This window comes from Spermophilus citellus (genome assembly GCF_964194105.1).
Source record: "Spermophilus citellus genome assembly, chromosome: 3".
NCBI classification, from domain to species: domain Eukaryota; kingdom Metazoa; phylum Chordata; class Mammalia; order Rodentia; family Sciuridae; genus Spermophilus; species Spermophilus citellus.
Genome location: NC_138184.1, coordinates 90,808,083 through 90,831,739, shown reverse-complemented (window position 1 = coordinate 90,831,739; position 23,657 = coordinate 90,808,083). Strand labels below are relative to the sequence as shown.

General features: G+C 63.3%; 2 protein-coding genes across 19 annotated transcripts in view; one reads left to right on the top strand and one right to left on the bottom strand.

Moving 5' to 3' along the window:
• NCOR2 (nuclear receptor corepressor 2) overlaps window positions 1-6,686 on the top strand; it is a 137,683-nt gene extending 130,997 nt beyond the window's left edge. For 10 of the 15 annotated variants that reach the window (XM_081285500.1, XM_081285506.1, XM_081285494.1 and 7 more), the window contains 6 exons: window positions 447-593; window positions 1,015-1,160; window positions 1,698-1,751; window positions 3,894-4,121; window positions 5,021-5,200; window positions 5,587-6,686. In XM_081285500.1, coding sequence (XP_081141626.1) covers window positions 447-593; window positions 1,015-1,160; window positions 1,698-1,751; window positions 3,894-4,121; window positions 5,021-5,200; window positions 5,587-5,768 — 937 coding nt within the window. In that variant the 3' untranslated portion in view covers window positions 5,769-6,686. Of the gene's footprint in view, window positions 1-446; window positions 594-1,014; window positions 1,161-1,697; window positions 1,752-3,893; window positions 4,122-5,020; window positions 5,201-5,586 lie in introns of those variants that run through there. The other 5 variants (XM_081285504.1, XM_081285507.1, XM_081285498.1 and 2 more) reach the window with 3 other exon arrangements.
• A 1,670-nt stretch (window positions 6,687-8,356) lies between these two features.
• LOC308644730 (refilin-A-like) lies at window positions 8,357-20,620 on the bottom strand. Of its 4 annotated transcripts, none has more exons than XM_081286349.1 (3): window positions 20,279-20,620; window positions 10,439-10,548; window positions 8,357-9,791 (listed from the first exon to the last, which is right to left on the bottom strand). In XM_081286349.1, exons 1-3 carry the CDS (start codon window positions 20,477-20,479, stop codon window positions 9,482-9,484), a joined length of 621 nt encoding a protein of 206 aa, XP_081142475.1. In that variant the 5' UTR covers window positions 20,480-20,620; the 3' UTR covers window positions 8,357-9,481. The 4 variants fall into 4 exon arrangements, with proteins under 4 accessions (XP_081142475.1, XP_081142476.1, XP_081142477.1 ...); XM_081286350.1 differs by having other exon boundaries at window positions 10,439-10,530; XM_081286351.1 differs by lacking the exon at window positions 20,279-20,620 and adding an exon at window positions 16,917-17,309 and having other exon boundaries at window positions 10,439-10,530.
• Window positions 20,621-23,657: the final 3,037 nt, after the last annotated feature.

The following is a 23,657-nucleotide window of genomic DNA, read 5'->3' as shown; positions in this document are numbered from 1 at the left end:
CCTGTACCCCTGGACGCAGGGACATCGCGCCCCTTGACAGGTGAGGAGATGAGGCCTGGGGAAGTGGTCACTGGCTCCTGGGACCTGCCCCCAGCACACGCATGTGACCACAGGCCCGCACACACTCCCACCGAGGGCTCTGGGGCTCCGTGGTGGCAGGTGGCCCCCAGGGGGCGTGCCTTGCGAGTGAGGCAGACAGCAGGTGTCTCTGGGGAGCAGGGCATGGGTGCCACCAGGGTCAGAGGAGAGGTCAAGACACATTGGCCTGCAGCCAGACCCAGCCCAGGACCTGCTCTGTGTGGCTCAGGAGCAGAGGTTGCTGGTGATGGACTCTGTTGCCTGGGCCACTCGCGGAAAGCGCATCCCGGCTGCTAGAGTGGAGACTGGGGGCAGGGGTGTCACTTTAGGGATGTGCTAACCACAGCTGGGACCCTCCCTTCACCCAGGTCTCCAGAGCCAAGCAAGACATCAGTCCTGAGCACCGAGGATGGCATTGAACCTGTGTCCCCACCAGAGGGCATGTCAGAGTCAGGGCACCCCCGGAGTGCCGTGTACCCCCTGCTGTATCGGGACGGGGAGCCGGCAGAGCCCAGGTACCCTGGCAGCACAGGGCCCCTCCGAGATTATGACTTGGCCCCTCCCCCAGCCTTGTCCTCTGCTGGTCCCTGCCAGTGGGGGTCAGCAGGCTAGGCTGAGTGACCTCAGGCCTGCCAAGCAAATGCCACAAACCTGGGGGGCGGGATGTGTGCCCTCACTGGGGGACTAGGGTGGCAGTTCCTGTGCCCTGAGCTGGGGTCTCAGCTCAGACCAGGCCTGTGTCGCTCGCCCTGTTGAGGACCTGGAAGGCGGGCTAAGTGTGGTGGGCCAGTCAGGGGGCGCCAGACAGAGGTTCAGGCAGCCCCTCTGCAGCGGGGAATACCTGGGCCTGAGCCCAGGGACCCAGGAACAGCCAAGGGGGCGTGGGAAGTGCAGGGTGTGGGCAGGCCGCTGATGGGTATCTGACTCTTGCTGCAGGACGGGCTCCAAGTCCCCAGGCAACACCAGCCAGCCACCGGCCTTCTTCAGCAAGCTGACTGAGAGCAACTCGGCCATGGTCAAGTCCAAGAAGCAGGAGATCAACAAGAAGCTGAGCACGCACAACCGGAACGAGCCGGAATACAGTAAGGGAGCCCGGCCGCCCTATAGTGGGCCCCGGTGAGGCCAAGCCCAGCACTGCTGACCCCTCCTGGGGCCCCCCTTCAAGGACCCTGGGAAGTCCTGTCTGCAGGTCCTTCCGCAGGCGCCCAGCAGCACAGATGCGGTGGCAGGAGCGGTGCAGGGCACCAGGGCCGGTTCCACCCACGGGGGCTGGGTGGCAGTGCCCCCTTGAGTGCTATGGGACTCCCGCACTTAGTGCAGAGGACCTCGAAGCCCCCTCTGCAGATGCCTGGCCGGGGCCTCTCACCTTCTGGGGCTGGAGAGGAAACCGACCCTCACTGAGGCCAGTCCCTCCAGACCTGGCTGGCAATGTGGTGTCCTGGGGCCCCAGCCCAGCCCCAGGGTGCTCACTGGGAGTGCAGGGCGTCACTGCCACCCCAGACCTGCAGACTGTCTGAGGAGCATGGTCCCAGGGTATTGCCAGACCATGCAGCCAGGGGACAGGTGTGAGTGCCCATCTCCAGGACAACAGCCTCACCCACCTTGTTGTCCCACTGCAGACATCGGCCAGCCTGGGACGGAGATCTTCAATATGCCCGCCATCACTGGAGCAGGTAACACACCCTGCGCTGGCCGCTGGCTGCCCACCTCCCCACCCAACCTCCACCCCAGCTGCTGCGTGGGGACCAAGAGCCTTTCCTAGTTCAGGGGTGGCCCTCTTCCCAGTCCCCCCCGCTGCCGTGAGGTCCAGAGTCCCACGGCAGGCACTCGAGCTATGGCTACAATGAGGTGTCTTTGGAGTTCAAGGTCACAGTCCCATGAGCTCAGTGAGTGCTGGTGGGTGGTGCCCGGGGACGGGTTTCTCTGGTGGAGGCTGCAGCGCCCGGACCAGGTGTGGGCCCAGGCAAGGAGCAAAGCCCTGGGGTCTTGGTGGGCACTTTCCATGGCTCGAGCCTCCAGTTTACTCATGAATTAAAGTGGGGGTGGGGTGGGGGACGATGGGTGGACTTTTGCCAAATCAAATACACACGCATGAATTGCTGGGTGTGAAGCTCACATGTGTTTTTACACTGAAATTTAAGACTCCTATGATATTTTGTTGGATAGACTCTTCCCCACCCCCAGCCTGTAGTGGGGCCCTGTCCGAGTCCCACTGGGGGCCATGCCAGCAGGGTGGCTGGGCCGTCCGCAGTTGTCCCTGTGGAAGGCAGAGGGGTGGGGCTTTGGTGAAGTACCTCTGAGCAGTGGCTGAGCCTAGGGCAGACTGGGGTGACCCCCTGCCGGCTGAGGAGCTGGGGTCTGTGGGGTTGGTTCCTGCATTTGCCTGGTATCACCCTCCTGGAGGGCAGGGGAGCTGTGCTGATCTTCTTGGTGGCCTAGAGCCTTACACTGTGGTGAGCAGAGGACAGTGTTGGATGTTACCAGGGGCTCATTGGGGCCTCCAGAGGATGGTCCCCGGGACCGTGTCCATCTGCCCCTGCTAGAGACTCATGCAGCAGCAGGTGGTTAGACATGGCCGTTGGTGGGGTATAGCGGGCGCGTAGGTGTGGAGCATCGGAGCCGACAGTGCAGACTGTACCAGGGTTTTAAAAACATTCTTATGATTATTTTTTTGTTGTTGTTTCTTAAAAGCAGTTTAGTCCATAAAACCAACTTTCCCCAGGCCCTGGTCCCTGGTACCAGGCTTCACCTTGGCAGATGGCCTGACTGGCTGCACTGGGCCCTGGCTCTGACTGGGAGGCCCAGTAGCCTTTTAAGGGCTGCAAGGGGTCCCAGCGGCCAGTGCCCTTGAACCCAGGGAAGGACAGGGAAGTGAACAGCCATCTGCTGCCCCAGGAGCGGGGGCTTTAAAAGTGGCCCCTTGGCTCCGACCTCAGGAAGCCGTGAGGTAGTTTAAGACCAGTGAAGGGCAGCCGAAGCCCCGTCTGTCCTGCGCTGGGGTTCCTCGGAAATTTTTGGAAGCAAAATGCCGAGGACAGGGGTACCTGCAAGGGGCTGCAGAGAGGCTCCAGGTGGACGCAGAGGCCCAGGCGGCCGCGTGGATGAGGGAGGGGGAGGCCTGTGGCTCGAGAGGAGGCCCAGCGGGACCGCACAGAGGGTCTCCATGGCCGGCTCGCCGGGGCCCATGTGTTGGTGGCCATTGTGTCCCATGGGGGGCCGTGCCAGTGGGGTGGCCGGGCCATCCGCAGTTGTCCCCAGCTCCACCCTGTCCCCGCACGCACATAACTGCATGGCTATGACCCCTCACCTCGCGCCCCCTCTCCTCGCGCCCGTCTTTGCCCTTCTTTCTCTGGCTCTGGGTGGGGAGAGGGGAGCGGGCAGAGTTAGGCCCAGCTGGGGGCATCAGCAGGGACAGCGGGCCCCAGGCCTCTCAGGGGAAGGGCACAGGGAGGACAACCAGTCACTTCCCTCCCTAGGTCCCTTCAGTCCCACCACCCAGACCCCAGGCCGGGTCTCCCCGCCCCACCCCGTCCTCTGTCCTCCGGCTCTGGCTCCACCAGTGTCCCCGCGGTCCTGCCCTTCCCAGCCCCACCTTTCCTCTTAGGGCCACTGGGAGTCACAGCAAAGCAGCCCAGCTAGCCGAGGCCGAGGACTGTCTGCCCTGCCAGCCCGGCCTGCCCGGGCGCCGGAGGCACCTCACCCTGCAGGAGGAGCGGGAGGTGGAGGGCGTTGCTTTGCAAAAACATGCTCACGTGTCTCTCCCTGGCCGCCTCGTGTGTGGCCGCCCTCTGTGTGCGTCTGTCTGTCTCCCCCAGGCCTTATGACCTCTAGAAGTCCGGCCGTGCAGGAGCACGCCAGCACCAACATGGGGCTGGAGGCCATTATTAGAAAGGCACTCATGGGTAAATATGATCAGTGGGAAGAGCCCCCGCCACTCGGCGCCAATGCTTTTAACCCTCTGAATGCCAGTGCCAGCCTGCCCGCTGCCGCTATGCCCATAACCGCTGTTGACGGACGGAGCGACCACACGCTCGCCTCGCCAGGTCTGCAGGCCCCCCGCCCCTCTGTCCCGTCCCTGTGTCGTTAATCCTCTGAGCCCCCCCTGGAGCTTTGGAGCTTGTGACTATTTTGTGCGCATTTGATGTCTCTGGAATTTGCTGATCTGCAGCTGGGCTGGCACCTGGGGTTGAGGCACCCAGTGCCCACGAGGCCCGGGCCTGCTGCTTCTCGGACGCTCACTGCTGCCCACGGCTGCCCCCGCCCCCGCTGGGCCTCTGCCCGTGCCCGCGCCCAGCTCACGTCTCCCTGGGGAGACCAGGCTGCAGGGAGGACCTACCTGTGCTGTGTGGACAGTGGGGTCAGCAGCCAGGTCCCCTGCATGTGGCCTGATGGCCCTGGAGCTGAAGGGAAACCCACATTCCTAACGTGCCCAAGAGCCTGAGGGCCAGCTCCCTGCCCTGTTAGGACCTGCTTTACTCAGCAGGGAGCCGAGCAGGGGCCTTGGGCTCAGTGTCCAACCTGGACACTGAGGCAGGCTCCAGAAGGTTCTGGACTCTTAGGGTCAGGCCTGGCCTCAGGGTCCGGCTTCTTGGCAGAGGCCTGCAGCCCACCCAGCCCCAGTGCCATTCTGGGCAATGTTCAGAGTCCAGCAGAGGCTTCCTGCCCAGAGTTCTAGCCCCAGGGTGTGGGGAGGTGCAGGGCAGCCTGAGGGGCCAGCAGCCTGGCCTCAATGGAGACTGATCCCCAAGTTGCAGGCCCATACTGGGTCTGGCCATCTGGTCGACCTTGGCCTCCTGGAGGCAGGGAGTCATTGTGCTCCTGGCCTCTCCTCGGAGGACCCAGAAGCAGGTGGCTTCCCCTGGGCAGGATGTCACCCCCACCCTCTGCAGCATGTGTCATCTCCAGTGTCCAACACAACCCTTCCCACTTTGTCCCCTTGTAGGTGGTGGTGGGAAAGCCAAGGTCTCTGGCAGACCCAGCAGTCGAAAAGCCAAGTCCCCTGCCCCGGGCCTGGCGTCCGGGGACCGGCCACCTTCTGTCTCCTCGGTGCATTCGGAGGGAGATTGCAACCGCCGGACGCCACTCACCAACCGTGTGTGGGAGGACCGGCCCTCATCCGCAGGTGGGCATCGGTCGGCCCCATGGCCAACTGTGTCCTGGCAGCTGACGACACAGGCTAGGACACAGTGTGACTGGGGCTGCCAGGGAAGCCAGACCAGGCTGTGGGAGCGGGTGTGGCACCGGGCTTGGCAAGCCACGATGGAGCTGGACATCCCTCTGTGGTCCCCGGGGAGTGCCGCAGGCCTTGAGTAGGGAATGGGTGGTCTGGGGATGCCGGAGGGGTCCCGGGCTTCAGGGGAGCAGAGCGTGGGGCACAGGTCACTGCTGCCATCCAGGTGAGCGAGGTAGAGGCCTGGGGGTCAGGAGTGTGGAGCCGAGGGCAGACAGTGGAAGGCCTAGTCCAGGGAGTGGCCGGGCCTCCTGAGCAGCTGCCTGTCTTTGCCTCAGGTTCCACGCCTTTCCCCTACAATCCCCTGTTCGTGCGGCTGCAGGCGGGTGCCATGGCTTCCCCGCCCCCGCCCGGCTTCCCTGCGGGCAGTGGGCCCCTCGCCGGCCCCCACCACGCCTGGGAGGAGGAGCCCAAGCCGCTCCTGTGCTCGCAGTACGAGACGCTCTCCGACAGCGAGTGAGCCGGTGGGCACCGTGCAGATCCCTGCCCGCAGCAGGACGGCCCAGGAGGCAGACAGGTGGCTGCGATGCACCCCACCAAGGAAGGAGCCCCGAGTGTGCCCGCGCGTCCGTCCGTCTGTCCACCCAGAGCTGGCATCCTGCCTGTCTAAAGCCTTAACTAAGACCCCCACCCCGGCTGGCCCTGCACAGTGACCGTACTCAGGGCACGTTCACCTGGTGCTCGGGAGGGGAGGAGAGGGCAGCAGGCCGGGGAGGGGACACAGTGAGCGCATGGTGACCACAAGCACGCAGCCGGGGTGACCAGGGACCTGAAAGAGGATGACCAGGCGCCTCCATGCCACTGCCTCCCCTTTCTCCATTTGGAACCAAAGTCTAAACTGAGCTAGCCCCCGCCCCCATCCCGCTTAGCACTCGGGACAAACGGACGGGCACTGTCCAGCCTGCAGCGCTCTGTCAGTCCCCATAGGCTGCCCCACAAGACTGCTAGGAACCACGTCAGACCAGGCGGGGGACGAGAGGGCTGGGCGCGGCCTGGGGCAGCAGAACCACAGGACCTGGACGTGGCCCTCCTGCCCGCGGGGGGGAGGGGGGGGCGGGGCGACGTGTTGGTTTACAGGGTATATTTTTGATACCTTCGATGAATTAATTCAGATGTTTTATGCGAGGAAGGACTCACCCAGTATTATGCTGCTGTGCTTTCGATCTCCGCTTACATTGGGGAGCATGCAGGCCGACCACCGGTGACCCCTCGTCCATGGGACCCGGGGCGGCCGCCGGCTAACAGCCGCCACGCCCTCCATCCCTCCCTTCCTTGGGCAGAAGAGTTTGATGCGTGTTCTGTGGCCACCATCTGCGCATGGTGGTGGCCTTCTGTCATTTACACACGTTGTTCTAATTAAAAAGCGAATCATACTCGATACAGAAGTGTCTTCTCTGCTTTGGACGGGGCAGCCAGGAGGGCGCGCAACTGGGGGCCAAGGGACACTAGGAGTGTCCCCTTTGACTCACCCTTTGCCATGAGAAAGGCAAGGGAAGGGTGTCATCCTCGGGGCATTGAAAAGTCACATCAGGTGCCGTCACGTGGTGAAGGCACGTGGCACTTGCCCACGGCACAGGTGTCGAGTGTTCACACTGGGGTGACCCCTGGAGGAGGTGCCCAGCATCCACACCTTGGTTGGTATGTCCAGACGTCAGCTGTGGTGACAGGTCCCCTATGGCTGTTGGTCCTTAGGTCTTCCTGTCACGCCTGCCCGCTGCATTGGTGCTAAGAAGTGGGCAACCTTCCCCACGCTCACTTCCAACCCCGGGTGGAGGGGGGCAGCCACCAGCTCCTGGTCAGCAGCTGCCCACCTTTGCAGATTCAGCCTGAACCAGCCACAGCGCCGATCTTCCTCGGCCAAGCCTGGCTTCTGCCCACCTCCTGCTCTTTCCTTTGGCCTCCGTGGAGCCCTGCCCAGCCACCCTGCCCCGGGACTGACCAGGCATGTGGGCAGAGGACAGCCAGGGAAGCCCAGGGCGGGCTGAGAGGGTGAGCACCTCGGCAGTGTCTGCCAAGGGGTGGAGTAGAGCTCATCTCTTCCCCTCCTGACCCTGTATTTTGCTCCAAACCTCTTGCAACCTCCAAACAACAGAAAATTAGAAAGTGCTTCATAGAGGACAGCTGTGGGCAAATGTCACCGTATTCTAGGACATTGGGAAGTTGGCAGAAATGAGATTCCTGCCCCACATGGACGGTAGGGAACCCCAGGTCTGGAGCGGAGCTGGGGGGGTTGTCTGGAGCCCCCTCTATGACGGTGGGCGTGGTGCCCAAGATTGGAGCAAGACCCTCACCTGGGACCTGGCCTCTGCCTCCGCATCTGAGCAGGTGACTACAGGAAAGGCACGGGGCTCTGCAGGAGAAGGCCTGGTGTGGGAGTGGACCAGAGGCCCCCAGGCCCCGGGGCTTGCTGGGTGCAGTCAGGATGCCCTCCCAGGGGTGGCAGTCTTGGGGGAGAGAGGGGTTGAGACGAGGCAACCCTGTGTGGGACAGGCTCAGGTGAGGCTCAGCTGGGGACCGTTTGGAGACCAGGTGACCAGATACCGGCCAAGTTGGGGGACCCAGAGTTTCTAAGAAAGGGCCAGCTGTTGCTCAGAGAGGTCATTTTCTGGTTTTCCAAAAATGCCACCTGCGTCTTATGCATTTAACCAACCCAGTGGGAGGGGTGGGGTGAAGCTCCCAGGAACCGTGGACCTGGGACCCCTGGACATGGGACTCCTGGACGTGCAACGGAGGACAGCCTATCCCAGACCCAGCGCGGCTGTGTGCCAGAGCTCTTGCGACTCGAGGCCCAGGGGTCAGCTGCCAGCACTGCAAAATAAAGGACTCCTAGGCTGCCCGCCCAGGGGGGAACTGGCCTCTGCATCTGTTGGGTGACACTGAAGCTGGCCGTCAGCAGGATAGGGGTGAACTTGCTTCCTGTCCCCCAGGAGTAGGGTCCCCGAGAAACTGGGTGGGGCCAGGGGAGAGTTGACCCAGGGACACCTGGCTTCCCCTTCCCTACCCCAGCAGTGCCGGAGGGTCACAGTAGAGGAGACACAGTAGAGGAAGCCCCTTGGGGTTTGCACGTTTTATTCCGTTGATCAATTGACTTCTTAAGTTATCTGTCAATCAGGGAGGTACCTTGGGACATGCTGTCTGCATAGATATATAAAAATACATTGGTCGCTTGGCTTCGCCTCCCGGTGCCCCTCCTGGCTCTTGGGGGCGGCGGGAGGGGGGGGTGCTGCAGCCCCAGAGGCCCTTCCCCTCCACTCCTGGGGGTTCCCAGGGGAGCAGCAGCCAGCCAGCCGCCCAGCCACTGGGTGCCTTCAGGTCTGGGGGAGGAAGGTTCAGGGGGACATCTCAGTGACCACAGCAGGGGCCTCTGGGATGTGGGCTCAGTGGCCCAGGCGTGGCCCCATGCCACCTGAGGCGTCCCAGGGAGCGGGAGCAGAACACGCATGGCTGGGCTCCTGGCTTTCAGAATCACGTGGTCAGCTGGAGCCCCGCCAGGAATGGACAAGGCCGCGGTTTCTCCTTAAGCAGACAGCAACGCTCCAGCCTGGAGTCCAGACTGGCCTCGGGTAGGGCTCAGGACGTTCCCAGGAGCTTGAAGCCTCCCCCTGGCACCTGGCAGATGGCTTTGAGGTCCCAAAGTCCCAGCGCTGAGGGCGTTGGTGGTGCGCCAGGTGCTGGCAGGGGCCTCCCTGCAGTGAGGCTCAGGGTGTGGAGGCTAAAGGCCTCCTTGGCAGGCAGGGCCCTGGACTGTCCACACTGGCGGCCACAGGACCCTGGATGGCAGCGGCTCAAGGCACATTCCAGGGCGCCCCGCCCCACGGAACCAGCACCAGCCTCGGCCTTAGCGCTGGCCTCTGCTACCTCCGGCTCAATGGCCTCCAGAGCTGGTGCTGGGCTGGGCCCAGCCCTCTGGTCTCAGGGCCACTGGCCACGTGGGCTGCACCGCTGAGAGGCCCATGTTGGAAAGCGCCCTCTCCAGGGGCCGGGCGGGCGTGGGTGGCACCGCTGTGCCCTCACACAGCCCCAGAGCGGCGCCTGCGCGGCCGGGGACACCTCTGTGCCCCGCAAGGACAGCCAGGTGGCCCCTCCCTCCCTAGAGGGGCCGCCACGTGCTCCTGCGCGGCTGGAGGCCGGCGTTGCGGGCCGGGCCGGTGCGGTGCGCGGGCTGCCGGCGGCCTAGGGCGCCGGCGGGGTGCAGAGCCGCAGCTGCACGCTGGCCGTGAAGGAGCGGCGTGCGCGGCCCAGGCTGCAGCGCAGGGTGGTGCGGAAGGAGCTGCGCGCGCGCTTGGGGAAGATGATGGTCGTGCTGCGGAAGCGCAGGGCGCGCGGGCGTGGCTCCAGGGTCAGCTGGCTGCGGTAGCTGCGCCACGTGCAGTTGGGCGCCGCCACGATGGTCTCGCTGTAGGCCGTGACCGTGGGCACCGGCGCGTAGAACACCTTGTCGCGGAAGCGCCTCTCGGAGGAGAACTGGACTTCAGAGCTGCAGCTGGGGGCGGGAGGGAGGCGTGAGCCAGGAGGCGGCCCCCGCGTCCCCCACCCAAGGACCCCTGGACCGGCCAGGCCGAGGTCAGGAGAAGGTCACAGGCAGGCCGAGGGGCTGCCCCAGGAGGGGACAACCCAACGCCACACACGAGCCTGCGTGGATCCTGGACTGGCATGAACCTGCGTGATTGGGGCTGAGGATAGAATTCGAGGACACTGGACTTACTGGTTTTGACAACAAAGCTGTTGTCATGGGGGAGTGTCCCTGAATAGGGGAAGTATTCAGGGTTACAGGGCAAGGTGGGACCTACCCTCTCTCATGCCTCTGGAAGAAGGGAGGCAGGAAGACACCCAATCTGGGGCCTGCTGGGCACAGGGCGAGGTGTTCGCACAACTTCCAATGAGTTTATCAAAGATATCCCAGAAGGTCCCCTGGGGCCCCCAGAGGAGTGACAGCCTCAGTGACTGACCCCACTCCCAGTTGTCCTTCTAGACGTCTTGGAATTGAGCCAGAAGCACAGGCTCCAGGAGGGGCCACGGGCAGGGGGCAGCACCCAGAGGGAGGGGCCTGCAAAACCCCAGGCTGGCCTGGACCCACCCCACCCGGGCCAGGGCCAGCACCCCTGCCCCACCAGGCTGTGACCCACTCACCAGATTTCATGTGTGGGCTCTGGGTCCACCTTGATGCTCTCCCCAAAGAACACCGGCAGCATCCGGGGCCTCATCTCGGGGGCGGGGGGGTTCTGCAGGGGGGCAGAGGGCTGCGGGAGGTTCATGGGCAGGGGCCGCACAGCCCTGTGGCTGGACCTCAGCTCCCTGCTGGGCACAGTCTGGCCACCTGACCCCTTGCAGCCTGGCTTGGTCTGGAAGCTGCATTGTGGGCTCTGTCAAGAAGTCACCCCAGTGTCCCTCTGCCCCAGCTCACCCACCTGGACCTACCCTTCAGCCTGCACCCCATTCCTGGACATCTCAGAAAGGGGACACAGTAACGTTCCCACTGCCACTCAGGCCCCAGCAAGCCCCAGTACCAGGCTCAGAGGCCTACAGGACGGGAACAACAACTCTTGGGCGCCCTGTGGGTGACACCCTATGAGGACCCGGAACAGTGTTCCTCGGAGACCAAGTGTCCCTGGTTCCACCTGAGGCTGCAGCAGGCTCCAGAGGGGTAGGGACCCCACTGAATAGGTGTCTGGGCTTCATCTGCCGGGGAGACACAGGGGAGCCCCCAGCACTGAGATAGGCACAGGAGACCAGTGGGAAGTCTTGGGCAGTGACGCTCCCAGAAAGAGCCTGTGTCTTCCCCAGGACCAGGTTAGCTTTAGCCATGGCCTGTGTCCCATGTGTGACCAATGAGAGGGCTACCTAGGTTTTCTGCCAGAGAAGACCCCAAGTGATGAAGCAGACAGAGGGTGAATGACCAACTTGCCCCCATTGGAGAATGAAGCAACACCAAGAAGAACTGAAATCAAAGTCGGTGAAATATTTAGTCTTGCCCACATGTGTGGTTGCCTGGATCAAACCATGCCTGAAGCTGCACATCCTGCCCCAAATTGATTCTTAAAATACAGACCCTGTGCCTGCCGCCCAGCATGAAGCCAAACTGTCTCCTTCCCTGTTCTTTCCACTTGAAGGGGTCTTCACCAGACTCAGACTCAGGGCCTCCTTTCCCCTCCCACACTGTTCCCCAAGAACCCTGTCCATTCATTGCTGGGAGTCCTCCATGACGCTGCCTTGTTCCCACTTTTATGGATCAGTTACACCATGGTCAGCTGTGACTGGCCTCACCTCATCGCATGGGAGCCCGGGAGTGTGGACCCAGCAGAGTTGGTCCTCCTTATGACAGCTGGCCCCTGGGGACTGGCTGTCCCCTGCCCTTGGTGTGGGAAGAACCTTCCGGGGGAGGAAACTCTCTTGCTCCAGGACGGGTCAGCCACAAGCCCACTAGCAAGCAGCCTCTCGGCCCTGGGTGGGGCATGCTACAGACACGGGGGACACTGCCACAGCAGCCACTGCCCGCGCCTGGCCCTGTCACAAGCCAGCCAGGGCCAGGTTTACACGTACTTAGTCCTGGGTTTGCTGCAGTCTGCCCCCCGACACCCCCAGGGCCGCCCCCACGGGCAGGGAGTGGCATCTCTTTCCCACACGGGCAGTGTCCAGCACAGGGTGAAGACAAGACACCATCCCTGCATGAAGAGGGGACACCAGGCCATGGGCACCCTGTTCCTCCAGGCTTCTGCCTTCCTGACCGGTGCCCACCCCGGGGCTGTAGAGGCCAACGGGTCACCACGGCTCCCGTTAAGTCAGGGCCCAGCCACGGCTGTAAGGTGGGAGCCATGGCCTCCCCGCTGCGGGGCATTGCACAAACACGAGGTGCTCGCTGGGCACCTGCTGCGTGCTGGGGCCTGTGTGGTGGCCAAAGGAACAGCACTCTCAGGTGGCCCCGTGTGGCCCCAGGAGAGGGGCAGGGGCCAGGCTGGCGTGGGGCGTGAACGGGGTTCAGAGGCATTGGAGGTGCAGGCGGAGCCGTGGCTCCCTGGGCCTCGCAGCGGATTCCCCCACAGACGGTCACACCATGGTCAGCTGCGACTGGCCGTTCCCGTGCCTCTGGTGCGGCTGCAGCAGGCTGGGTGAGGACAGCCACCTCCCGCCGGCCGGGTCTCCCCCACCGGCTGCCAGGCCGGCAGACAAGGCTCGATTCACAGGCTGGGCCCAGGGCCGAGCTCTGAGCGCCGCCTTCCAAGGGGCCCCGCTGGAAAAACATCTGGGACCTGCCCACACCGGAGGCCGCTAACAAGATACGAGAAGCTGGTGAAAACCGGGCGCAGGCTGGGGGCCCGGCTGGCCAGACGGCTCCCGAAGTCCTCGCTCAGGACTCCAGGGACCGTCCCCAAGAGGAGAAGGGCAGACACAGGGCCTCGGGGGAGTGTGCACTGAGTGGCCCATCAGCTGGGCCCCTGGACCCGCCCGGCCAGCAGGCAGAGTAGACCAGGAAGGCACACTGAGGCCCCAGCAGGATGGGACACTCCTCAGGGATGGTCACGGTCCCCTGGAGCGCGGAGTTGGGCCCACACAGGGTGGGGACGCACCCCCGGGCTGCCTGCTGGGCCCTGCTCCCTGGCTGCGGCACCAAAGCTCCTGGACAGGCCCAGCCCGGCCCCTGCCCAGGCGCCCTGTCCCCAGCCAGGTTATTCTGTCCTGAAGAGAATCTGCTGAGCTCCTTGGCTGTCACCCACCGAGTGGGGCTTGGTCATTCACGACGGGAGGCAGTGCCATCGTGAGGACCCACGGTGGCACTGAGGGGCTGTGTGAGAGGCATTGGGCCCAGACTGGCCAGCTACCTGGTGGGTCTGCATCCCAGGACAGCACCGGGTGCAGGGACAGGGAGGAACAAATGGCCAGCAGCCAGACGCTGGTCGCGCTCCCCTCCCCCAGTGCCACCTTCCTGACTCCACCCCCACTGTCCCCTGAAGGGACCCCTGCAGCTGGCTCAGACCCTGTTCCCAGCTGCCTGCTCCAGGCTGGGCCAGCCAGGCCTGCCCTCCCCCTGGGCACCAGGAGAGTGTGGGGCCCCAGGGAGATCAGAAAGGGAGCGGGCCCCAGGGACATGGCTGAGGGCCAGTGCCCTGGCCTGGTGACTTAGGTGCCCTCCCGCAGCCCAGGACAAGAGTGCAGGTGGCTGGGAGTCCAAGCACACGCAGGGCTGTGGAGCTTTAGCCCGGCCGCTGTGCCCAGGCCGCGGGCCACAGCCAGCAGGGGACATAACCAGGCCACAAAATGATAGCCCTGCCCGGCCAGAGGCCCTGGCCTCACCCAAGCCACATGCAGCCTCGGCAAGGGCGCGAGTGGCCTTGCTCAGGCAGGATGGCTTCGTGGCTACAGGGATCAACTGTGACATGCTTGGCATGCTGTGGAAGGTATTTGTTTTGGGGGGTGGGGTAATCCCTGAGCCGCGTCCCCAGCCCTATTTCTTGAATTTTATTTAGAGACAGGGTCTCACTGAGTTGCTTAGAGCCTCACCTTGGCTGAGGCTGGCTTTGAATTCACGATCCTCCTGCCTCAGCCTCCCGAGCCACTGGGATGACAGGCGTGTGCCCAGCTACAGAAGGTATTTTGGGACCAAGGGCTCACGTGCAGAGCTACGGTGGGCCTTGACCTGTCCCCACAAGGAAAAGGAAGCAAGGGAGGGCTACTGAAGCACCACAAGTCCCTGTCCCCCCTATGCAGGGCTTTGGCTGTGGACAGATCCTGGGCCTGGAGTCGGGTCTTCTCCTCTCCCTCCCATGGCACCTCGGGCAGCCACTGGGGGCCGTGGAAAGAGCCTGTTTCCGAGGAGTCCAGGGGGCCCGGAGGACCGTGCTGCACCCGGAGAGCCTCGAGGCCCCGGGGGACACGGAGCTCAAGTCCCCAGGCTCTGACACCAGGAGGGAGACAGCACACAACCCCTGGGTGGGGAGGAGCACCAGGGTGGGCTCGCTCCCCAGGACAGGCAGGCCAGAGGGACAGCCATGTCCCCAGGGCCCACTCCTTTCTGACCCCCACAAAGGTACATCCGGTCCTGAGCCCCTGCAGAAGTGACCTTTGAAAACAGTCTGAGAAGAGGGGATTGAGGTCTGATGAGGGCATCCTGGGTTAGAGTGGCCCTCAGCCAGTGGCCAGCGTCACCGGTCATTGGCTCAGGGTGAAATTGGCTGAAGGACACACAGAGGGAAGAGGGCCATGTGGAGACAGCAGAGACAGGCTTGGTGCACCTACAGGCCAAGGACGGCCAGCGGCCACCAGGAGCCAGGACATGCGTGGGACACCTGCTCTGTTGCAGCCCTCAGGAGCTTGGCCCTGCCACCCGAGTCAGACCTGGTGGCCTCGGGAGCCATGAGCATGGGGCACTCTGCGGCAGCAGCTGGGGCGGTGGGATGGGCACCCACAGGGTCTGCCGGCCAGAGGTGGGCCACCAGCCCAGGGCCCCAGGGTTACCTTGTGGGTCAAAGGGCTTGGGCAGAGTCTCCCTGAAGACTCAGAGCATGGCCATTTCCAGAGGTAAGGGAGTGGCCGGGCGGCTGCAAGACCACAGCCCGCTTCCCGCACCAAAGAAAGTGCGCGTCACCTGCTGTCACCAAGGGGAACCGCGGCACCTCAGCACCCTGCGGTTCAGATACGGCCCAGACGGTGTCGCTGGTTCAGGGGTCGCCCCCAGCCAGGAGGCCGGGAGGACTGACCACACCTGCCCGGAGAGTCAGGCCAGGCCCTGTGTCAGCGACATCATTCCCATGACAGTGGCTCCTGCCCACGTCCTCGTCCCAGGGTACCCACAGGGTGTGACCTGTCGGTCTTCTTTTCACACTAAAGCCACCGATAAAACCGAGCTTCAGATAGGAGAGCCTGCTGCAAGGAGCTGGACGGTCAGGGACGCGGCTGACCTCCTGAAGGACGCCAGTTCCCCGGGGAAGAAGCTGAAAGGAGGTGTCAGTGTCCATTCTCCTCCGTCTTTACAGTGTCCCTTCCTGCAAACGGCTCCTCCCACCTGGGTCCAATACACCTGGTTCTCTTCCCCCTGAGCAGGCTCCGACACCTGTGCTGGCCAGGGCCCCCCTGTGAGCCTACTGGGGCCATGGGGCAGGCTGATTCCTGTCTTCTTAGTCTTCCCATCCACCGGTCCATCCGTCCACCTACCCACCCATTCATCCACCCACTATCCATCCATCCATCCACCTACCCACCCACCCGTCCATCCACCTGTCCATCCACCCGTCCATCCACCTGTCCATCCACCCGTCCATCCACCCACCCACCCACCCATCCATCCACCCGTCCATCCACCCACCCACCCATCCACCTGTCATCCACCCACCCATCCATCCACCCACCTACCCACCCATTCATCCACCCACTATCCATCCATCCATCCACCTACCCACCCACCCATCCATCCACCTGTCCATCCACCCGTCCATCCACCCACCCACCCATCCACCTGTCCATCCACCCACCCATCCATCCACCCACCTACCCACCCACCCATCCATCCACCTGTCCATCCACCCACCCATCCATCCACCCACCTACCCACCCACCCATCCATCCACCTGTCCATCCACCCGTCCATCCACCCACCCACCCATCCACCTGTCATCCACCCACCCATCCACCTGTCATCCACCCACCCATCCATCCACCCACCTACCCACCCATCTTTCCATTCATCCATTCGCCTGTTAATCTGTCCATTCCATTTGTCCATTCATCTACTCACCCATCTATCCACCCATCCATCCCTTTATCTGTCTTCCCATCTGCGTTCATTTGTCCACTCATGAGCCATCTGTTTTGGTTTAGATGTGAGGTGACCCCCCAAGGCTCGTGTGTGAGACAGGGCAAGAATGTTCAGAGGTGACATGACCGGGGGTGGGAGCCTTAACCTAATCCGTGGGTGTCCCTCTGGTATGGCTACCTGTGGGCAGGCAGGGTGTGGCTGGAGGAAGGGGTGACTGCAGGTGCCTGTGGAACTCATGTTCTGTCCCTGGTGAGCACAGCTCTCCCTGCTTCCTGGTGCCACGTCCTGAGCTGCTCCCCCCACCCCCACCACGATGTCCTGCCTCACCCAGGCCACGGCAGTGGAGCCGGCCACCATGGACAGAGCCTCCGACACCGTGAGCCCGGATCAACGTTTCCTCCTCTGTGCTGTCCTGGTCAGGCCTCTTGGTCACAGGGAGGCAGAGCTCACTGGCACCTCTGTCTTCCCACCTCGGTCCTGACTCCCTGTTCCCTCGGCCTCTCCTGTCACACCTGGCCTGGCCATCGCAGGCCACAAATGGATGGATGAGGGGACCCAGGGGTCCTGAGTGTGACAGTCAGGCCCCAAGTGGTGGCTGAGAGATCTTCAAGGGTGGGGAGGGCGCCAGCCCCATCAGCTTTCCCCCTAGTCTGACCCACAGGTCGCTCGCTCTCTATGGCTGGGATGGGGACAGCCAGCGCCTCGTCCTCTGGGGAACCCTCAGTGCACCCCTGAGGAGAGACGGTTGGGAAAGAACGCCGTGTGCACAGGAGCACTCGGTGACACCAGGCCATCAGCAGCCGGAGGAACCCAAGGTGAAAGGACTCTCACCTCCGAGTCGGAGAGGGGGTCGCAGCTCACCTGTCACCTCCAGGGTGTGTCGGTGCTTGGCTGCCTCGGGAGAGCTGTGCACCCCAGAGAGCTCAAGGCCAGATCCCAAGTGCCACCTGCAGTCTCCCCGAGGATGGTAAGACAGGACGGGCCAATTCCCAAAGTGCTCGCGTGGATGTGGGGAGACGGGCATCGGCCCCAAGGTCCTCCCAGCTCCTCAGCCAGCCTGGCACCCGCAGCTCTGCAGGCAGGTCGCAGCAGGGGGGGAGGACAGGGACGCTCACTCCGTCTGGGATTCCAGCGCCTGTCTGTGGGTGCTGTGCCCCATGCCTGGCCGGCTGGACATCAGTAATCCAAACGCAGCTGGTAGACACCCCGGTCCAGCTCCGTGTCCTGGGCACGCAGAGCTCAGCCCCAGGTGCCCTGCACCAGCACCCCCCGGGGGTGGGGGCTGCTGATACTTTTAAAAGAGAACAGTCACCGCACAAAGTGACCTGCGGGGGTTTTGATTTCAGCCTCAGCTCAACCTGGAGGTCCTGACCTGGCCTCTCCCACCCCCTGGAGCTCAGCTCCAGCCGCCCAGCCTCCTGGCCATTGTCCTGCACCGAGATGCACTCCAGTCCTGTCCCAACCCACTGTGGAGTTTAGTCAAGTGTCCCTGCCCTGGCCACCTGCCAAAACTGTGGCACCTGACCCAGTTTCTGTCACAGAGATGCAAGTCACTCCACCTGACCCCGCGTAGAAGGCCAGTGCCTGAGAGCAGAGACCTCGAATGCCCGTGCACTGCCATGTCCCCGAGCCTTGCAGGGCTCACTGAGGTGCTCAGTGGGTAACTGGTGGGACACAGGACCGGCCCCAGGTCTCTGGTTTGGGAGTCATCAGGAAGGTGCCCATCTGTGCTCCCAGCATGAGCAGGAAAACGTAGTCTATGAGGGAAGGAGCCCCCTTATCCTTAGCCTGGTCCCTAATGTCATCTATGTCCTGGGGACAATCTGGAAGCTCTGGATCAGCAGGGGACTGTCCAGAGGGCAAGTCCAGCTTATCAAAACAAAGTAGGGGCAGGGCAAGGTAGACATGCCTATAATCCCAGGGGCTCAGGAGGCTGAGGCAGGAGGATCCTGAGTTCAAAGCTAGCCTCAAAGCTTATCCAGGCCCTAAGCAACTCAGTAAGACCCTGTCTCTAAATAAAATATATAAAGGTCAGGGGTGTGGCTCGGTGGTCAGGTGCCCCTGGGTCAGTCCCTGGTACCAGAAAACAAACAAAGGAAGAGAGTGGGGAAACTGATGAAGTGAAGCTCGGTCAACTTTAACAGGTGCGTCCAGCACCATGAAGCAGTGGACCAGCTGCTGAGGACCTTAGTGGCCAGGGCTTTAGGACAGGACAGCAGCTCCCCTGGCCAGGGTGTGGGCCACCAGCTTGGATCAGGCAGGCAGTGCCAGTAACCGGATATCAGCCCTGTGTGGGCCGAGGAGATGCAGAGGAACCTGGCCGGCTCACCACCTCCTCCCTGGGCACCTGGGACAGTCAACTGGGACACAGGGCGGTCTCGGTGCCTTCCTCCTCAAGGGGAACCCAGCAGCAGATAGTCTGCCCACATCTGCGCCTGGGAAGGCCTGGGAGCCACCAGCGAGCGGGGTGCTATGGAGCACCGATCAGCAACTCCAGTGACCAGGAGGTGTGGGGCCACATCTGCTGGGGAGCCCCGAGGCTGAGGGGGTTGCCCATGGCAACCACTTCCTCTCTTTTTATTAAATGCAACTTCTCAAACCTGTAGGCGCATTTGTCTTTCTATTGAGAAATTTTAAGAGGTAATTAATTAGCTACACCGTGAAAAGGCAGGGGGACCTCGGGCTCAGGGGTGGACCCTGGAGTCAGGCTCCCGGGTGGCTCCAGCCCAGCACCGCCTTCTGTGAAGTTCTGCAAGTTTCTCACTTTCTCTGTGCCTCAGGGTCCCCTCTGGAAAAATGGGAACAAAAGGAAGGCATCCACTCCCAGGAATGCTGAGAAGGTTCTGGAGATGATGCAGGTCCAGGGTTGGGGACAGTACCTGGCCCGGAGCAAGGGCTGCCCAATTGCTAGGGTTCATTACTGGTACAGAAGGGGCCCCAGGCTTTAATTTGCAGCCAAAAGACCAGGGAAGCGCCACTCCACACCTGGCATCTGGTTTACAAGAAAAGGAAAAAATAGCAAGCCCGGCCATTCTTGTGGTCACCACGGGCTGGGCCTGGAACGCAGAGGGAGCAGGAAGGCCCTGGGGAGAGGGTGCCTGGGTCACACCAGGCATCAAGGAGAAAGCCCACCTCTGTCCCCTCCCCATGGAAGACACCACAGGGACTTACTCCCACACGTGCAGCCCGAGTCCCCGCTGAGTGATGTGCCAAGGCTGAAGTGGGACTGTGGGGCAGTAAGACCGAGCTCCCTGCAAAGAGCCTCATCCCTTCATCAATTCCTGGAGATCCCCAGTGCCCCTTCTACCCCAGCCCCCCAAAGACAGAACAAAGTTCAAGTTCACTGCACGACTCTGGTTCCCAAACGGTGCCGCACATTGAAGTCACTGGAGGGATTTTTAAAATCCCACTGTGGGAGCTGTGCCCTACATCAGTGCAACCAGGATGCCTGGGAGTGGGCAGGGGGCTGAGTCTACTTTAAAGACCCCCCTTGGGGGCCACTCAGCGAAAGAGCAAGAGAGGCCAGTGAAGTGCCCGCTGCCAGGGAGAGGCAGGGAGAGGCCTGGTGGGGTATCAGGTCAGCATCCCGGGCCAACAGAGCGGAGCGGTGCTACTACCCACCCTGCCGAACAGAGGTTGGAGGTGACAGATGGCACCCCTGAGCACTGGACTGGCAGCAACCTCCCCTCCCTTTGGCAGGCCATTTCCTCAAGTTGTGCTGGTGCCCGCTCTGTCCACACTGTCCCAGCAATCCAGTGTGGGTCCAGCGGCCAAGCTGGGTTCCTACCGGTGCGGCAGGAAGCTAAGCTGGGTCTGGCAGGAGCCCGACCTGGCCCTGCCGACCTGGGGCTCCAGCCTTCCCCCGGCGGCCCCAGCTCCACGTCAACACCTCAGCCTCCCGGGAAGGAGGGTTTCTGTCTGGGTTTGGTTAGAAAAAAAAGGTTCGCGCTGGCACTGCCCGGTCCACAGGCAGCCCAGGCAGGGGCAGGGACGTCCTGCATCCTGGGCGTCCGGCTGAGCCCATCCCAGGCAGCCAACTTCGGGACCCTTTCCCCTGACGCTGGAGGGAGGCCCGTGAGGAAGCAGGTCTGGGGTCAGGCTGGATCACCCCACCCGGGCCCCTGTCCCCACCTGTGGCGCTGGGCAGCGGCCGGGCACCGCGCTCGGGAGGGAGGAAGCCGGTCCCGCCCCCTCGCCCACTCGGCGCGAGGGCGCGTCCTTACCGCTCGGGCCTCACTGGCTCCGGGGGGCTCGGAGGAGGTGCCCCCCGCGCGGGCGTCGAGGATGCCGGGCGCCAGCGCGTAGAAAGGCGGGCTGGGGCTGGGGCTGGGGGGCAGCCCGGAGTCGGGGCTGTCCAGCAGGCCCTCGCGGCTCTGCTCCCTCGGGCTGCCCTCCATGCCCCGCAGATGCAGGTGGCCCACCATGTCCGGGGCGCGAGGCGCGGGCCGCGGCTCCTCGGGCTCCTCCAGCGCGCCCGGCTCAGGCCTGGCGCCCCGCGGCCCGCGCTGCCGCGCCCCGGCCTCGCCTGGCCGCGCTCCCGCCGGCCCTGCCCCGCCGCCCGCCGCCCGCCGCCCGCCGCCCGCACCGGCCCGCGCCGCCTTTTCTAGGCGCCGCCTCCGCCCGCCTCGCCCCGCCCCGGCCGCGCTGGTCTCCCCGACCGCGCCTCCGGGCCGCCGGCACCCGCGGCGCCAGCGCCGACCTGGGGTCCCGGGCGTCCCACGGAAGGCGGGGCTGGGGCTGGGGGCCCCTCGAGGTCGCCGGTCTCCCCCAAGTCCCAGTGACAGATCCGCAGGAGCTTCTCCATTTTGGAGGATCTGCAATTCACAGGGGTGGACATGCTTCCTCGGAGGAGAACTGTTCCGAGCTCCTCTCCTCCCCACACCTAGCTGCCCACCGCCCCTAACTGGTGCTTCGGGTCGTCTGGACACGGAGGCAAACCCCTGGGCCTTGGGCTGGAAGCCTCGGGGTGCGGGAGGACCCCGAGGTTGGGCACACCAGCTGGAAGCCTCCGCCCACGGCTGCCCTGGCCGCTCCTGCATCTCTTCTCCAAGCAACGTATCCCTTACTGACAAGGGTGTTGCTGATGTGGCCCCTTCCTTCTGTGCTCAAGAGCATGACTCTTCCCTGTCCTCTTTTTTCCCTAACAGAAGGCTGGCCGGCAGGGTGGGGGGGGTGGGGTGTTCCTGGAAGGCCCCTCCCTTCCCTGCCTCTGCCCAGAGGGTCCAGCCTGTGGGGGGGCAGGAGGCTGCAGATGGCTTTAACAAGTAGAGGTTGGGGAGGAGGTCACTATTGTGGCACAGGGTGTAGAGGAGGGGGACAGAAGTGTGCGCTGTCACACCAGTTCCATTCCCCCGTGTCTCCCCAGGCCTGGCCAAATCTGGGGACAGGTCTCAGTCCACTGGGCCCTCCCCTCATGGAGCGCCCAGTCTGACACACCAGGAATCAGAGGTCAGGGGTTTACCGAAGGCGCTGCTCGCAAGAATAATCAGAGGGACAGTTTCCTGCGGGGGGGTTCAGGGAAGGCTTGTTGGAGGTGACATTTCAATATGGCACTTGAGCAGCCAAGCAGAGAGGACCTTCCAGGGGGAGGAAACTGCTGGTCAGGCCCTGCAGCAGAGAGAGCGGATGCCCTCAGGGGCCAGGGGGGGTGGGAGGGGGGCTGGCTCTGTCAGACAAGTCTTCCCTAGAACTGGTAACTCCCTACTGTGGGACAGTGGACAAGGACCCTTCCAGCAGCAACAGTCCCCAAGGCAGGGTGAGGGTGAGGCCATGGCCAGGTCTTCCCACCTGCAGTTAGCATGTGGACATCTGTCTGTCCCCAAGGGTCCTCGTTCCTTTTGACTTCCAACTCTCTGTGGTGAGGCCCTGTGGTCCCCGCGGTGCTCTCTGGCCCTCGGGCAGTGCCTTTCTTGCTCAGGTATTCACGCCTGGCAGGGTCATCCACCTACCGGGAATGCCCTGGTGACTGTGCCTGCTTGGGGCTCCCCAGGGTCCACACGCCGCTCCCCCTGCCAGGGCTGCCTCGTGGGAGTGCCATGTGTGGGGCACCCCCCCCTGGTGGGAGAGGCAGGACTGCGCCTCAAACGCCAGACACCTGGTTGGTAGCCCACAGGGTGACTTGAGTGACGGTGACCTCTCTGTAGACGCTTCTCTTTCCCGAGTCACTGGACGGTCTGCAAATGTCAAAGGGGGAGAGAAGGCCGAAATTTCCATAAATTCGCTTGAGCCTGGGGCTAGCCGGGGGTGGGAGGCTCTTGGCGGTCTCAGAGGACCATGGTGGGGGCCTGGGGGGACGGAACCTCGGCAGTGTGAGGCCAGAGGGACGGGGGTCTCTCAAGATCTGAGCGCCAAGCTGCACAGGTGCTCGAGGGGGGCTGGAGGAGCAGCCCAGGGGAGGCCTTGGGCTGACGGAGGACTTTGGGCCTCGCCTGCTGGGCGGCACCTGCGGACTCCGGAATGACCTGACCGCTGTGAACGGTGACCACTTCCAACGTGGGACTGAGAGAGGAGTGTTAGGAGACACAAAAATTGACCAAAGAGGGAAGATTGTTATTAAAGAGGGGCGTGGGGTACCCCTGACAGGGTCCTGGAGGGCATGTCTCTTGCTGGAGAGAAAGAGACCCCTGTGCTGCACACCCGCAGGAAGGGAGATGTCACCTGTTGTCACAAGCACCAGGTAGGGAAAAAGAAAAAGGGAGCGAGCCCCAAACCACGCCCAGCACCCCAGCCCTGGGGATTTCATATTTGTAAAAGCAGATGGAGCCCCGACCCTCAGAGAGATTAAGCGCCTTGCCTAAGGTCACACAGCTAGGAGCGCCAGGCTGGGGCGGGAGATGTCAGGGCAGGTCCTGGTCAAAAGGCCTTCCATTTACCTGCAGAGAAACCTCTACAGGGAGGAGGCCCACTTGGGGGGAGGCCAAAGAGCCAAGGCCAGGCTGAGTTGAAAGCAAGGACCCTGCCCACGTGGCCTGGAGACCTCTCTGGGCCTCTCCTCATCCCTGCCCACCGTGCGGGGGCCACTGGGCAGGGCTGGGCTGTGCACACCCTGCTCGGCAGTTACTGGACTGTACAGGATAATCCCTCTCTTGTGGGTGGAGGCTCCGGGCGCTGTCTATACCTAAGGGATTCAGAGGGACATGCAGGGACTTGACTTGGTGTTGGAAAGTGGCCTCCAGTAGGACTTGAAGGTGGAGCAGACAGGGACAGCTGCTTTTCCCACCAGCCCTTACGGCCACCAGAACATCCCACCAAGGTCCCATAACTGCTCAGCCACGATTTGGGGACTGTGTCCCCACGAGGCCTGGCCTTGGTGTCCAGCAGGAGATGTCCTGTCTGCCCCAGGGAATCAGGTGTCCCCTGGTGGCTGCTCCTGCCCAAGGGACCTCTCCACGTGCCCTTGCTCAGCGTCACTGTGAGCCACAGCGCTCCTGGCCGGAGGCGCCTTCAACAGTGACTTGCGGCTCCATTTTTAGTCCTCGGTCCCTGAGACCAGCCCGTCTCTGCCGGGCAGTTGGCAACTGGGACAGGGGGCAGACTGCTTGCCGGCCTCCCGCCCTGGGAGGTCAGCGTTCACCCTGGCCCCTGGGCAAGAAAAGCAAAAGG